The 17,101-nt window shown below is 40.7% G+C and overlaps 1 protein-coding gene across 1 annotated transcript in view; it reads right to left on the reverse strand.

Moving 5' to 3' along the window:
* The window catches only part of Plcxd2 (phosphatidylinositol specific phospholipase C X domain containing 2), a 48,149-nt gene extending 31,262 nt beyond the window's left edge, over positions 1-16,887 (reverse strand). Inside the window, exon 1 of the mRNA XM_070030272.1 lies at positions 16,152-16,887. Within this exon, the coding sequence (XP_069886373.1) occupies positions 16,152-16,314 (163 nt within the window). The 5' untranslated portion in view covers positions 16,315-16,887. The remainder of the gene's footprint in view (positions 1-16,151) is intronic.
* Positions 16,888-17,101: the final 214 nt, after the last annotated feature.

A 17,101-nucleotide genomic window follows, 5' to 3' on the forward strand; every position in this document is an offset into this window, starting at 1 on the left:
TGGGGTCTGCTCGCCATCCAGGAGTGGACCTTATATATACCACATTGATCCAAAGCACTGGTCATTGGTTGGAAGTTCACTTCCTGTTTAGGATTTATATGACCGTTTCCTTTACTCCAGAGTCTGGGGAATTATTCCTTTAATGGGTATTTTATATTATTTAGTTTATTTTTTTATGTCTTTATTTTTTAAGATTACTTGTTTTGTTGTTGTTGTTGTGTGTGTGTGTGTGTGTGTGTGTGTGTGTGTGTGTGTGTGTGTGTGTGTGTTTGTCGGTCATGGGCCTTGAACTCTGGGCCTGGGCGCTGCCTCTCAGCTCTTCAGCTCAAGGCGAGTGCTCTACCACTTGAGCTACAGCGCCACTTACGGTTTTCTGGTGGTTTATTGGAGATAGGAGCCTCGCAGGTCATTCCTGCCCGGGCTGGCTTTGAACCGCGATCCTCAGATCTCAACCTCCTGAGTAGCTAGGATTACAGGCCTTAGCCACCAGTGCCCGGTCTAAGATTACTTTAAAGTAGTTGCACAAAGTGGTTTCAATTCAATGTGTCAGTTTTTTTTTTTTTTTTGTTTTTGAAAGTATTCTTTTTTTAAAATTGTGAAAATACTGTACAGAGGGGTTACAATTACATGGGCAAGATAATGAGTACATTTCTTATCAAGCATTGTTGCCTCCTCCTTTGTTTCCCCTTCCCATCTCAGTTGTTGATTACATACACCTTGAATAATGTCACCTCTTTTCCATCATACTCCCCTTCCCACTCCTAACTCCATCCATTTGAGGGGTACTTTTTTTTTTTTTTTAAGAAAGCTATTATGGGACTTTGAGGAAGAAATTCTAAACAAAAAGTCATCTAAAGATAGCTGAATTTTTCTCAGGGTAAAGTTAAGAATGAGTAAGATACAAGGAAGCTTCTCAGTTAGCTCCCTTCTAAGACAAGTGAGGTCTTTTGTTTGTTTGTTTGTTTCTTTCTTTCTGTAAATGAAAGACTAAGCCAGGCACTCTGACAGAGGAAAGGGAAAATGGAGTAGGGAAAATCCAATAAGTAGCGGTCTAAATTCCATGAAATGATGGGTGTAAAGGAGATTTGTACGTTAAACTCAGCAGGGAAATTGAATAAGAACACACCCTACCTTCCAAGACCAATATTCTGAGAGCATGCAGACCTGCTAATGCCTCGTGTACTAGTCTTTCTGTACAGCAACAGAAAGATTTTTTTTCTTTGCTGGAGCCTTGCTGGGTGATTACTACACAGACCACTTAAACCATTGGGTTGCTTTTGTTCTGAGTCGATAAAAAGCTTCCCAGATTCTCTGATCTTGAAAATAAAAATGTGACTTGTTCAGTCTGAATAGGTCAGCAAGCCTGAAGGCATAAGCATCCTCATGGGTGCTCACGAATTAGAGTCCTGGCACAGAAACAGACAGTCAAAGATAAAAGAAAACACCCTTTATTGCAACCAACCAAAGGAATGGAAGTTTTAGCCCTATACTAGATCTCTATCTCCATAAATGTCTTTCATTTAAATTCAATGAAATGAATTTGGTAAGACCAAGTTTTCACAATCATAGTGTTATCAGGAACTTTTCTCAAGCTGTTTAACCTCTTTGTGACTCAATTTTGTCATCTGTAAAATGGGAACCATAATAGTATCTACATCCCTGAGTTGTAATTTTGTAGATGAACTAGGTTTGTACAAATCAAGTAAAACTACCTTGGGCACCTGTTAATGCAATGTAAGTGCTATTGAACAGGTTATTTTTCTGCTTTATTATTATTATTTCTTATTTTAAAAGCTTTGGGATATTTTAAGAAGACTTTGCTATGCATTTACAAGATTTAGTTTTACCCTAAAAATCATTACTTGCTTCTGCATGTTCTAGTTTATCCTTGGTTTAACCTTAAATATTGCCTCTTTATATTTAAATGCTTTGTAGGTATTTCAAGATTCTATGTTTCTCTGTGCTTATTCCAAACCAGATACCAAGTATTCACTGAGCTAAACACAGCTGTGTATGGCAGAGAGACAGGACACTGTCCGAGCAGGGAACACTGTGTCTCATCTGTAATGGAAGTATGAACAGAAGTCATTTTTAGCTATTTTTTGAAAGTCAATTGAAGTGGGGTATGGATTGAGTGCAGGGTGTTATAAGAGAGTAAACTGAAGTTGAAAGACTGGGGTAATTAAAAGGACAGTGATTTCTTTCCAGAGTTTTCTTTAGACTGTAAATTGTCTTTGTTCCCTATTAGGAACAAAAAACAAAGCACATGATGCCCAGAACAATATGGAACACCTCTTTGATCTGGGTTATGCTTATTTTTACTATATTTTCTTAGTTTCTTTCTCCTGTCACTTTTATGAGGGCACACAGAATGAGAGAAAATGTTTGCAAGCTATCCAACAGATCAAGGATTAATACCAAAATATACAAATAGCTTTAAAAATTAAACAGCAAAAGAACAAATAATCCAATTAAGAAATTTGCAAATGAACCAAACTATAGTTCTCAGAGTACAAATTAATAAAAAAAAACTGAAGAAATGTTCAAAATCCTTAGCCATAAAGGAAATGCAAATCAGAACTACATTGAGATTTCATCTCCCCACAGATTGGCAGTCGTGGTGATAAAAAAAAAAAAGTGCTAAAAGAAATCCTCATACACTGTTGACAGGAATATAAATGAGTGTTACCATTATAGAAATCAGTATGGAGGCTTCTTAAAAAATGAAAAGTATATTTATCTTATTACCCTGCCAGACCACTCTTGGGCATATATCTAACTCAACATCTAACTCTCTCTCTCTCTCTCTCTCTCTCTCTCTCTCTCTCTCTCTCTCTCTCTATATATATATATATATATATATATAACTCAACATATATAACTCAACATATAAGAGAGATATCTGCATACTCATGTTTATGTAAACACTATTCACAGTAGCCAAGTGGTGTAATCAAACTAGGTGTCCAACAACTGATGAATAGATAAAGAAGAGGTGATATGTACAGACTATGGAGTATTATTCAGATCTAAAGAAGAATGAGATTATATCATTTGAAAGGCAATGGATAGAACTGGAAATCCTCATGTTCAAGCTAAGCCAAATGAAAAAAGCCAAATATCTACATTTTTTTTCCTATGTGGAATCCAGATCTCAAATGGTGTCGTTGTTGTTGCTGTTGTTAATGATGAAGATAGCATAATAAGTCACACTAAATACTGTTTGGAAAAGAGATGGTTATAGGAATATAAGAGTGGAGGCAAACTTGTTTGAAACATACTGTTAGGCATCTTTGGATTTATCACAATGGAATCTCTAATACTATTAATGTACATTAATAAAAAAATTAAGATCATATCTAGGGAAGGTTTGTGTGTGTGTGTGTGTGTGGGGACTTTGGGAGAGTTCTTTTTCAGATAATTTTTTACTATGTAGTCCAGGGCTGCCTTCAGACATGTGATTGTCTGGCTTTAGCCTCCCAAGTGCTGGAATAGGGCAATATATATAAACATTTTGTATCATAAGTATTTACTCTCTACAAGTATTGTTATAAATTTGATAGGAAAATATAATTTTGTATATTAAAATATTTCTGTAGCCTGAGCTAAGAACATAGTAATTTACAGTTTTATGAATAAAATGGTGTTATGGTTATCAAATACTGCAAAACAATATTTAAAAGAAAGAAAAAAATCTACTATCCTGTCTGTGGTGTTTCCATTTTAATTACTTTCATGTCACGCCATTGAAAATCATTAGTTTATGAGTCACCTGACCCTACCACACAAATTCATCCACCCTTTCCTCTGTACTTCAATGCATTTAGCATGAATCGAATGAACTCAGGACCCTGGTAGTAATTACCTCCATATTTGTCTCTTGACTGTAGCTCTCTGAGGGCAGGCTCATGTCTAATTCATACGACTCCACATTTAGAAGTCTGCTGTATAAAAGACAGACTAAATACCAGCAAGAATACTTGAATAAACAAAAGTTTAGGACATTGTCTAAGGCTGGTAAGCCAAGATCTACTGATTTTTTCCCATACTTCTCTTTGATCCATCCATCTTCTGTATACAGGCAGCATTCACTCTCTCCACTTCTTCAGTCCTAGCATCTGTTTACTCCCAGCACCATTTATTTCTATTTGTCTTTCTACCTTGATTTATGTGGGTCAATGAAAAAGAATGTGCAAGGAAAACATAAGGGACAAAAATACACCAGAAAAGATGACTGAAAGAGTAGCTATAACAAAATACAAAACCATTTATTATTATTTTTTAAAGTCTGAGAGAATAGATTCCTTGAAATTTATATCTATGTAAATGTTTTGTGTGTATGTGTGCCAGTACTGAGGCTTGAATTTAGGGCCTCATGCTCTTGCTTGGTTCAAGACTGGTGCTGTATCACTTGAGCTACACATCTATTTCCAGATTTTTGCTGGTTAATTGGAGATAAGAGTATCACAGACTTCCCTTCCAGGCTGGTTTTGAACTGTGATCTTCAGATCTCAGCGCCCTGAGTAGCTAAGAGGGAGCCACCAGTGTCTAGCAGTAAGTTTCTTTAAGATTATTTTATTGTAAAGATGCTGTACTGAGGGATTACACTTAAATGAGAAAGGTAATGAGTACATTTCTTGTCAAGCATTTACCCCCTCCTTTGTTTTTCTCCTAGTATCCTGACAGTAAGTTTCTAATAACATCTCTTTGGGATCTCCCACTTCCCACCCCTGAATTAGGTCCTTTGAAAAATGCAGCATTTGTAAGGAATTTGACTCCACATTCCTAAGTACAAAAAGGCTTCATTAGGATGACCTTCCAACTTATCCAACCCGAATCCACGATTCAGGGGAGCATTTAGTAGTCACCTTTAGCCAAAGAATAGCATCATTATACCAAAGGGATAAACTTCACCTACCCGGCTTGATTACTTTTCATGAGGCATGTGAGAGTGTTAATAACAACCATCAAACTGCTAAGCACAATCGGAGAGAGCCATGTGGCCAATTTAATTTTTAATCAGTTGCCTATTGAATTCTTAATTGTTCACAATCCAACAAAGCGATGTGTAGGCAGACATCTGGAAATGGAGGATGTGGATCAACTTTTTCTTTTTTTTTTTATGTGAGAAATTAAGAGGTGTCCAAGCCTCTGAGTTCAGATAGCTGCCTGGGTTTCTTGTCTATTCTCAGCAGCATGGATAGGGCCAGGGTAGAGTAAATTGGAGGATTTCAGGGTACATCCCAAACCTAAAAGATTTTCAAATGAAATATTTTTGTGTAAAATAGACACAAGTACAGCCTTTCCCATTCAGGGTCCATCCTGCGAAGCCTCTAGTCCTACACTGAGATATCTGGAGAGGCACAAGGTGGGTACCACCTTCTTCAGGGCTCTGCAGGGCACACGAGTATCATCTTATTGAGTCTATTATCAACTTCTGCATCTTATGATTTTTGAGGCCACAGCGCCTTGAGTCCCATACATAGGAGGCATATTAAAGCTCTCTACCTATGGTTGGTGGCTATTCTCTTTCAAAAGATCGTTCTCATCCCCGCCCCATACAATACTGTATAGATAATTCACGAATAAGAATTTCTTCCTATGTTCTGCTGTTGTGCTCCCTGCTTTGTCTCCAGACAGATAGCAACAACATTTGTAAAGCACAGGGGTATTTCATCTTCCTTTGTGAGGAGGCTTTTCAGCTCTGAAGTGATCTTATTTTCTTTAGCATTTTTTTTAACACACAAGAAAGAATGTTACTAAAGTTAGAGGAAATCAGGAAAATCCTGAGATTGTAAGAGAAAGTTATATTAAATATTTGGCTACAAAACTCTCTTGCTTTCATGGAGCTTCTTGGTGTACTCCTGATGTGAATGTATGAAAGAACTGAGGTTTGATGATTGTGGTAAAGCAACCAGCCAAAAGTTTTCATTTCACAGCTGGATTGTGGTGTAGTTTACCCAACTTCTTGCCCCTAGCTGCCAGCAAGGCAAGCAAACAATTAAATGAGAAATGGCAGAACAAGAAAGGACTGAACCAGAACCAGGGAGAGTGGGACACGGCATATATTTGGAGTATTTTTCCTGAAATAGGTAAAATCTAGTTGAAATCTTAACAGATTTATTTAAAAAATGAGGATGCCAGCTTTAAATAAAACTATCTGGCATTAGTTAATATCTGTGGATGGGCTAAATGGTGAAATGTATGACTGAGCTCCGAAATAATTTCTTCTGGGTACTATTTTGCCCTTCCCCCAATACTGAAATGTTCCATAGGGTATCTTAAATTCAGCAAGGCCCAGACAATGCATATCTGCTTCCTTCTACCATCTAGAACCTGCTGTTTCTCCTGCACCTGAATTTGTGGGAATGCCATGTCCTTCATTCCCATTACCCAAGCCAGTTGTGGCTCTCAGTCATTCTACAATTAGTCAACAAGTTCTGTTGACATTTTCTCCTAAATGTTTCTGAAGTCTATCCCTTTACTTTTGTCCAGAGAGATCACCTTCCACTTAGATGACCTCTAGCTACCTGACTTATCCTGATTTCCATATATTTTGTGCTGTAGCCCCAACACAAAGTTGACCTTGTCATTGATCCTACTTAAAATCCTTCACACTCCTGTCAAAGCCTAGTTAAATTCCTTTAAAAAGGTTTATTGCCCTAAATACCACTTCTCCCCTCTTCTAGTTTCCTCTTTGTAAATGATGATATAACTATAATGAACTACTTTGGTTTATTGATGGGCCATTAATGTCTTACTTCAAGGTATACTAGGAAGAGAAAGAATACAGAGTATCCTGAGGGCTAATTCCTATGTACTGTTTTCAGAGTTTAGATTATTAGCACTTCCTCCAGGAGGCCTCAGACTCCCAAATCCTGTTAGAAGGCCCCTGTCATATGCTTTTTTTCTTTTTTCTTTTGGTTGTGTGGCTTGAACTTAAGGCTTGGGCCCTATCCTTGAGCCTTTTTGGGTGCAAGGCTGGTGCTCTACCACTGTGAGCCACAGTTCCACTTCTGGTTTTCAAGTGGTTGATTGGAAATTAGAATCTCATGGGAACCTTTCTGCCCAGGCTGGCTTTGAACCACAAATCTCAGATCTCAGCCTCCTGAGCATGAGCCACCAGCACCTGGCTGTCATATGCTTTTCCAGCTGCAACCTATACATATCTTATACAGCATATTATGTTGTAACAGGTGGATTAAATGTCTGTTTCTCCAAATAGCTCCTGGAAGGTAGGAACCACTTCTGTATTAAATTACCAGTGCCAGGGAGACAGCCTGGCATATAAAGGGCAATTAACACACAGGTTGAATAGAGTGAAAGAAACATTGCATGCCTCTTCTTGCCCTCACTTTCTCTAATAACAAATGGTTCATTTTGTTTCACTAAACTCTTACGGAGTTTATTTTGTGGGCTTTTACCCCTTCCTGACATGACTTTCACTGGATGCTATTTGCCTTCAGGATAACATTCAATTCTGGCATGACAAATGAGGTTCATTAGGATCTAGTTTCTGTCGACTTTTCTAGCCTCATCTCCATTCCTTTCTTTTCCCCTTCGGGAACTCTATTGTCTGTCTCAATCAGACTGCCTGGGTTTCTTCAGGTCACCTATCTTGCACTTCTCAGTCCCTCAGTGCTCTTCTTTCCCCTGTAATGACTATCTTCCACTTCTTTATGACTCAACCAGAAGGTCAACCAGAAGGTCACATTCTCTTGAAAGCCCAATCTACCCCAACCAGACTTTCCTCCACCTTCTAGTAATGGAACTAGGTATGAGGGTTTTAGTAACATCTGCAGTGTCCTATCTTTTTGAACTTTAGCATTTTTTTTCTAAGATAACAATTTCATAATGAACATGAAAATAAATCTCACTCATCTTTGTAATTACTGTATCTAACACAATACAGCACAAAAGATAATAAAATATCCATCGAACTAATACTTTCCTTTTGTTTTCTATATAGGCAAAGAGACCCAGAGAAAAGCCAAACAAAGAGTAAAGAAGGACCATCTTCTTTTAAGCCAAATCAGTATCGTATATTCACATAATTCTCAGAAGGGATCAAATGAGTACTTGTGCCAGAATCTGAACTCAAACCCAGGAATGATGGATGGGAACACTTACTCTCACCTTTATGTGTTTGGCTTTTTGGATTTTAACAATCTGGCTTCAATTGTACTCAAGCATATTTCTTCCAATATATAAGCCTGTAAATCACACATATTCATAAAATATTCATTTCAGCCTGACAGAATCTACTTTTTCAATTCCACCATTACTGCAGCCTGTAAGTGCACACTAAGATTTTTGCATTGCAGGACACAAATGAGTTCTATTTTCTCCTTTATTTTGCTATTGATGGATCTGTGCAGAAAAAAACGCATACTGATAGAATGTTCTCTGCGAAGAAATCATCCTTTATAGCTGACAGTTCGAGTAATTGGAAATTAAAGAAGAAAACCAACCTGTTATTCTCTTAGAAAATTACAGTTGCTTGGTAGGCAATGTACCCAGGACAGACTAACTTGTCTCACTGATTCTACATTCTGGATGTCTCCTTTAGAACAATAGAGCTACCATGAGATCAGCAAATATGCTCCTTCCATGTACTGAGCTTATGTGCTTTTTTTGTTTGTTTGCTTTTATTTTGGGGGGGAGAAAATACTGAGCTTGAACTCAGGGCCTGGGTGTTTCCCTTCACTTTGTTTTTTCAAGGCTGGCCCTCTCTACCACTTGAGCCAAATCTCCACTTCTGGCTTTTTGGTGTTTAACTGAAAATAAGATTCTCATGGACTTTTTTTGTCTGGGATGGTTTCAAACCAAGATTTTCAGATCTTACCCACCTGAATAGCTAAGATTACAGGTGTGAGCCACCCTGTCCTGGCTCATGTACTGTTTTATCCTCACCTATGCCCCTCAATATAACCCCAAGTCCTAGCAATACTTAATGATGTAAGTGGGAAGGGACAGGGCTTCTGTATAAATACTCAAACAGATTTCATCCCAGACCCTTCTCGTCTAATTTTGTTTCCTGATGTGTGTTCAAAATATTTTCACATGCACCAAACACACCTATCTATAACAATGTCTATAAATAATCCTTCCTCTGCAATCCTGCCTTGAAACTCTAATAAGGGTTTTGCAAAATGGCTTGTGGATTTTCCCCAAGGCAAAGTTACAAGGTGCAGAAATATTTTACTGACATTACCTTCGTTGTGCCTGTGCTCAGAAGCTTCCAGTGGCAACCTGTCATATCTAGTGCAGGTCATGGCTGACCACGTATTAGAGGCCAAGTCCTTGCCTTCAAAGGAATGTCTGACAGAGAAGCATGAAGGTAAAGGCAGCATGCTGATATGATCTGAAATGTCAGTAGTCATGATTCTGAAGAGTAACAATATGAAGCACTAGAATTTGGTACTCTGAGAGTGTGGCTAAGGTCATAGCCAAGTTGTGTGTGTGTGTGTTGTGTGTGTTTGTGAGTGTAACGTGTGTGTATGCGTGATGCGTATATTTGTAAAAGTGGGGAAGGTGCTCAAATGGGGGAGGAGCAATCAAATATGTAGTCTCATTGCTAAGAAAGCATTCTGTAATACTCTCACTGTAGAGTTCGATACAAAATGCCTACATTAGGACAGCAAATGGTGGAGAAAGGAGAATAAAAGCAGAATTAACAATATGGCCTATCATAGCATAGAGGGCTGAATTTTCCCCCATAGGATGTGAAAGTCTGCAGATGACAAAGGTGACAACTGATCTTGGAAAGAGTGGACAGGATAGGTAGAATACTAAGCTATGTCTGGCTTTCTGATCAGTTGCCTTCATACTTAAGACCCTTGGTTCTCACACCCTGGGCAACCCTCCCTGTACCCTTTGCCTAACCTTAATACACATCCCCCACCTCGGGGTGGGGGTGGGAGGCTGTCAAACTGCCCTAATCTGGTCACGTAGAATTGTATGGCTTAATTGGATAGTCAGATCCTTAACTAGATTGTGATTACCCGAGAGGATGGAACGTGTCTAATATTATTTTTGTTGTTGCTGTTGCTATCTTCTCTGTCCAGGCACAGCATTTGATTTTAAAAAGATATATAATAATTATTATATAATGCTTTATCTTATACTAAAAAGTTTATTATATTAATTAGCACACTAGTAAGGGGGTACAATGACCATCTCTGTTATACAGAAGATAGTGAGGCACAGAGAGTTTAAGTAACAAGTCCAAGGTTATACTGTTTGTTAGGGGCAAACCCCGGCATTCTGGCCTCAGGACATTTATCATCTTAACCAATCTGTGACTCTGACTTCATTTTTGCTGAAGATAGAATTCAAAGCCTTGAACATTTTAGGCAAACACTGCTCCACTGAGCTACATCCCCAGCCACAGATTTTCTTTTCTTTTTCTGTTTTTTTTTTTTTTTCTGGTGGATCCCAGGGCTTGAACTCAGGGCCTGGGCGCTGTCCCTGAGACTCTTTGTCCTCACGATTAGTGCTCTATCACTTTAGCCACAACGCCACTTCTAGCTTTTTATGAGTAGTTTGTTGGAGACAAGAGTCTCCAGCCATGGATTTTTGAGACAAGCTCTCATAATCGTTTAAGCTGGCCCAGACTCACTATGTAACCCAAACTGGTCTTGAGATTTTGAGCCTTTAAACACTCAATTGCTGGAATGAGTGCCACCATGCCAGGCCCATGATCCTCTTTCAAATAGATGTACATGATTCCTAAAACTCTGGGGCTTTTGTGTGATGTGGGAACTGTACTCAGAAAGTGAAGTGCTCTCTCAGGAGAGAAAGCTGTTCATGGGAGCATCAGAATTACAACTTCTTTTTAGTCTTTACCATGACCATATAGAGAAAGAAAAAAAGAGAGAGAGATGAAGAGAGACAAAACAAAAATAAACCATTCCTGTTTAAGAAACCAGTTTGGTCTCATATGATTTTTTTTTCTTGGTTGAGTCAGACCTGGCAAAATCAGCTTTGTCCTTGGTTTTCCACAGCCTTAAGTCCTGTAAAAAGATTTGTTCTTAGGCCAACTCACAGCTCATGCTGACTTCTTGTTACACAATTGCTTTTGCACATTTATGGTAGGATCTTCACATCTGTTTAAGATATGGGAGATCCAGTCCAACTTCCAAAAGCAGGATTTGTGTAATAACCCCTTCATCTTAGCTGCCTAGTGATTTTATTTCTATGTCACCCATGTGGGAAAGATAACCTGGGCCCACTGAGAAAGATATATAGAAATGATTGAGTGGTCATGGGAACAGCCGCATAAGGAACTGACAGGATCCCAGAAGGGAAGAAAGAAAATAAGAGGATGGACACCAGCAACCTGAGATGACAAAGCCATTGGGGAACTGGAGAGCAGTGAAGAGCACCTGAGGAACACTGACCCTGAAAAGGAAAGAGAAACAAGGCTAGATCAGTGGGAAGAAGGGGACAAGGGGACAAGAAATGGGAGAACGAAGAGGCAGTAGCCAGGCAGGAAAGATGAGATGACAAGGAAAAAAAGAAAGACAGAAGGGATGCTAGGTCAAAGAATTACTTTCAGAAGAGAAGGTAAGCCAGGGTTCTGCTTCTAACTCTCCTAACCTTTCATCTGCCTTACAATTGTCTTCTCTAAGGGGTCTTCTGATGAACCTTTGATGGAGCTTCAGGAATGTGGCAAAGAACAAGGAATGGGTGGGAAAATCTTCACATGGCTTCATGTGGGCTATGCGTGAATGGTGAACATGGCCAATTCATTCAGTTTAGTCTTGATTGCAATGGGAAATGATGGTGACTATGAGACTTCTCCAGCATTCTCCCACATTCCCAAACATGCAACCGTCACCAATGACTGAGATATTAACAACTATTAGGACCTAGGATTATTTTTTAAGAAGTCATATTTACTATCTGCAAATTGTTCATGGGCTCATAACATAACAACATGATAAGTGCATGATACAGGCACTAAGTAGGGAAATGGAGGCATAGCAGAGAGTATGTCCTTCTCCCACCAGTTCTTACATATATTCTCATTATTTAGCTTAATTGCAATTAACTAAACCTGAATTCCCAACCCCAACCCCAAATTCCAAGCCATAGCTCTCAAATCTAGAACTTTTCAAATCTAGGTTAAATGCCATTTTCTTACTGAAGTATTTTCTCATCTTCAAACTGTTCTTTCCCAGTACTAAATATGGTAGATATATAGAGAAAGCTATCTATCACCAGATTGTAAACTTCTTTGGCAGTAGGGTTGACTCATCTTTTGGTATCCTGGATATGGAAGATTCTTAAAATGCACACATGATAAGAAGTGAAAATTCCTTTAGATGAACTTTTAGGATGCTAGAGTCAATTCCACTTTAGGAGAAATCATTCTTTGGGCAATTGTGAGTTCTCTCCGGCACACACCAACAAGTCATTTTTAAATAACCTTTAAACCTGAACGCAACCAACTATTCTTTTCCTTTTCTCCTACATTTGGGAAAAGAACAGACAAAGCAACAAGAGCAACAACAATAACAACAACAGCAAAACAAAACCCTCAAATCAATAAAATAATTTTTAATTTGGATGTTATATTTCAGTTAACTCAATATCATAATCAGAAAAGAAAGAACTTTAGGTGCTCCTTCAATATCACAACTCAAATGAAAAAACAGATGTGAGACCTTTAAGTTCCAGGGTCTGACAAAACAGTTTCCTTTAATAAAAAAAGAATAAGCATAGTTTAAAGAAAAATTATATAACATAGAACAGATAAAAAGCAATTCTTTGAGATTCAAAATATATTTAAAAAAATATTTTCTCTCTTGGTCCATTTGTCCATAGGAAATATCTTGCTTTCTAACATAACTGGTGCTGGGCACCAGTGGCTCACGCCTCTAATCCTAGCTACTCAGAGGTTGAGATCTGAGGATCATGGTTTGAAGCAAGCCTGGTCAGGAAAGTCTGTGATACTCTTATCTCCAATAAACTACTCAAAAAAAAGTCAGAAGGGGCACTGTGGCTCAAGTGGTGGAGCACTCACTACTTGAGCAAAAGAAGCTCAAGGACAGAGCCCAGACCCAGAATTCAAACCCCAGGACAAGGGATAAAGGAAAAAAAGAAAAAAGGTAAGTGTAGTTTAAAGCTTCGATTTAATTGAATTAAAAAACTATTCAGACATCAATGATTCTGTACAGTTGGCAATGAAAATTATTCTAAGGTAATTCTCTAAAATATTTCAATATGTTTGGATGGCACTGGTATTTAACAGGTGTTCCTGACAGGTACAGAAATAAAATAATACCTGAAGGCTCTGTTGAGAGGCATACTCACACATGTTCTTGCCCATCACAACCTAGGCAGGTGCATGGAAATCTAACAGTTCACTCCATCTCTGCTCTGCTAGTATTGACAAAATCTTCTGCCTTTTCCCTGACCTTTCCCATGCCACTGCTGTCCCAAACCCCCTGATAGACCTTCCCAGACTTACAGATGCCACAGATCAGCATGTGCACGCTCTGTCTCTGTCTCTCTCTCTCACACACACAGATACACAAGCATACAAATCAAAGCAGTAAAGTTGAATTCAATTTTACTGGGTTTCAATTCTAAACAAGGGTATCAGTCTGTATATCTATATAGGTATCTGTCTACGTATGTATGTATATATGTATCATCTACTTTCCTATCATCTATCATCAGTCTTTTAGATATGTAATATGTATACATTTATCTAGCTCCTTTTCTCTGTCTAATCTTCACAAATGCTTTTTCATCACTTATATAAAAACCACCTGGTTTTGACCATTTCTTTCACTGACTGCAGAGTATAGCTCAGGAAAGTTGGTTTTCAGTAAAAGAATATCTCCATTGTTCTGGGTCCCCCTCCTCCACTTCCCAGGTCCCTCTCAAGGGCTGTGACTTTAGCTACAGAAGAGTTTAAATGCTAGTTCTGCCACTTTGCATTTGTGTGGTCTGGAGGCAATCACTTAAAAGTTTCTAGCCAGTTAGTTCCTCATTTCTAAATGGAGGATGACAATACCTACTTCTTCATCGAAATGGAAGGACTTGAGACCATACAGGTCAGTGGGTGCATAGAGTTCAGTGAAGAATAGATATTATGATGGAAAGGAAGAGAAAGATGATTGTCCCACTTCTGGAATAGCTTAAACGTTTCAGCATTTCTCAGCAAGGCTTTGCAGGATTTGACTGCAAGCCTTTATATGGGGAGAATGACACTCCAGGTACAGAAAGAAAAACTAGTAGAGTCCACTAATGGTTAGTACTTAATAAGTATGAGATTCTCCTGTGTGAGCTGACATATACATGGACTTATGTCCCTTCTACTCCTGCAAGAAGGACATTTCACAGTAGTGAATTTAGCATCTTTTGAGGAGTCAAAGCCATTTTTTTCTTAGCAGGATTTGACTTCAGAAAGCAGAGTAAACAAATTCTTGAACAACTTCCCACCCCAGCAACTAATCATAGAATTTCCAGGCACAGCAGCAGGCCCTGGCTATTTTCTTCCTATGGCAATTCTGGTAACGACGAGTAACCCTACAGGTCGCACAATAAATGCCCAGCTTGTTTCTAGAATCTTAGTCAGGTCACTGAGCAGAGCTGTTGTGCTGCTGAAGTTGCCAAAGTGTAAGGAAGGAGGAAGTCTCAACCTATTCCAGACATGCCATGAATGATAGGGCCATTACGGCTGCCCTAAGATGCCATTCTGTTTGCGCGCGCACACACAAACACACACCCCACAACCTGCCATATCACTCAGCAAAATAACTCCACTGAAAGCCTGAAGGCAAATGACTAATGTTAAAGGTATCCCATGCATTACTGTGGTGATGACTCCACAGGCACCAATTAAACATGGAAAAGGCATGTTCAGAAGCACCGTCTGACATTTCCCAAGGAGTTGTAGTCAATGGCTAGTAAACACAGAAGTGATCGTAACTGTAAAGACATTTATCAGCTCACTCCTTGCTCCAAAGCAACAAGGGCTCATGAGGACAATGAAACTGGAAAACCTCCAAAAGAAGAGGTGAGCAAGGAAAAGTCTGCATCTGAAGCCAGTGCTATCCTTCTTCATGCATAGAAAGCAAAAATGGGGGTTGGATGAGGTCATCTTTGCAGCTACTAAAAAGGCAGACAGGATCAGGGAGTGCTTAGGAGTTTGTCTGGTGGTCGGTCTGGAGATGAACTTCAATTTCCAAGAGAGAGAAAGGATTGGCAGCCGTCCATCCCTCCCTCACTCCTTGAGTGCTTTCCAAGCATCAGCATTAAAGGACTTTGTGGGGAATATTAGGCCAAGCTTGCTGTAGTCTAAGCATCCTTCCCTAGAAACCCCGGCTTAACAACCTTTTGGGTGGAAAGAAAAACACACCTTAACAAATCGAATGAATGTGATGTCCAGGTGGAAATGCCTGAGCAGACAGGAAGTGGCTGGAGCAGAAGTGCTTTTCAAGGCAGCAGTTCTAGCTCAGCCAGACAGACACCTGTGTTGTGTATACATAGACGAGGCTTCAAACACCCTCACCTCATCACACCTAATGACTACCTGTGATGAGAGCTTGCAGTCTCTATTTCTGGCTTTTCCAACAACAACAACAAAAAATGTATGTTCATACCCGGGTTCTGAATCTCAACCTAGTTCCTAATGCTTATCTGGTTTTGTTGTTGTTTCTTTCTCCAATATACACAAGGTCAGCTATGAGAAAGGAAATTTTTTTTTTCAGTTTCAGTGTTGATCCTGATCTAAAATTATTAATGACTTTTATTCACAACCTACAAATAAAACCTCTACCTTTAATTTTTTTTTTCTTTCAGTGAGCCAAGTAATTACCCTCTTCACATACCCTAGCCCAACACTGGGAAGGTTAACATTCTTAGAATGAGACTATTAAGTAGACATGAACCCAACAAGACAACAGTGCAGTGATCCCATTTCCAAGAGTCCTTTCTGCTAAAGATGCAGGGTACTCATCTCTTTCAAGGAGGCTTCTTCCCTGTTAAATTTTGGTTTGGGAAGCCCAAGGTGGTCAACTGACAATTATTTTCTCAGCACAATAGAAAAAAAAAACACCACCCACCCAACCCATTAACCACACTAAAATGGCAGAACCAAACACTGGGTTGAACAAGTAAGCACCGAGGAATACCTGGGATCGCCAGATTGGAGAGGGGGACGTCGTAGAGGTGAGGGGGGAGCGAGGCCATCCAGTCGGCATTGCAGACCTCCGACGCTGTCTTTGTCCCGCTGGGGTTGGGGGAGCAGATGGTCCCCATCCTGAATTTCCTCCTCGCTCTCCTAATAGCTAGCATCCCTCTGGTCCACACAAATCGTCCAAGGCTGAGCCTAGACGCTGTTCACTCGGTGACCATCACCAGCCCTGGACATCTCCAGGGCCACGTCTGTCAACGCCCGGCTTTCCCAAACGCCTAAGGAGACGGAGGGTGGCGGGGCGGCTCCTCACCCCGACCCCGGCGCCCCGAGTCCCCACCCTCTCGGCCCAGCCCCAGCTCCACTTCCTTAATCTGCTCAGTCCCAGCTGCTTTGAAACTTCTCACGTTCCACTCCGTTGACGCGGGGAGGGAGGCCGGGACTGAGACCGGACGCGGGAAACCCGGGGGTCCCGGGAGCGAGCCACGCCCGGAGCTACTCACACGACAGGTGCCCCCGGCCGCCGGTAGACCCGCCTCGGGGCTCCTACCCACGTGTGCGCGCCCGGCCGCGGCATCGCCAGCTCGATCGAGGCTTCCGTAAGGGTCGCCGGGCTGCTCACACCCGCTGGGCCTGGCCTAACCCCTCCGTTCCCGGGCGGGTCGGCACCCACGCCCGCTCCCGCCCCGCCCCAGCCCTGGGGTCGTCTCCCGAAAGGCGCTCGGCGGCAGAGTAACCCGCGGCCGCGCTCGGACTCCCGGCAGCCCCGCCCCGCACTGCCGGGCAGATTTGCCCGGAGAGGCGGCCTGTGATTGGCCGCTGGCGCAGCGCGCTCCGATTGGCTGGCTGGCGCGCTCCGGGGCTGATCCTGCATCCCGCGCCCTCTGCTCGCTCCTCTTTTCCCTGGATGCCAACTCCCCGGCTCTCCCTGGGTGCAGACAGACAGAT

Source organism: Dipodomys merriami, unplaced genomic scaffold, assembly GCF_024711535.1.
Source record: "Dipodomys merriami isolate MVZ:Mamm:240054 unplaced genomic scaffold, mDipMer1.0.p SCAF_2, whole genome shotgun sequence".
Classification (NCBI taxonomy): domain Eukaryota; kingdom Metazoa; phylum Chordata; class Mammalia; order Rodentia; family Heteromyidae; genus Dipodomys; species Dipodomys merriami.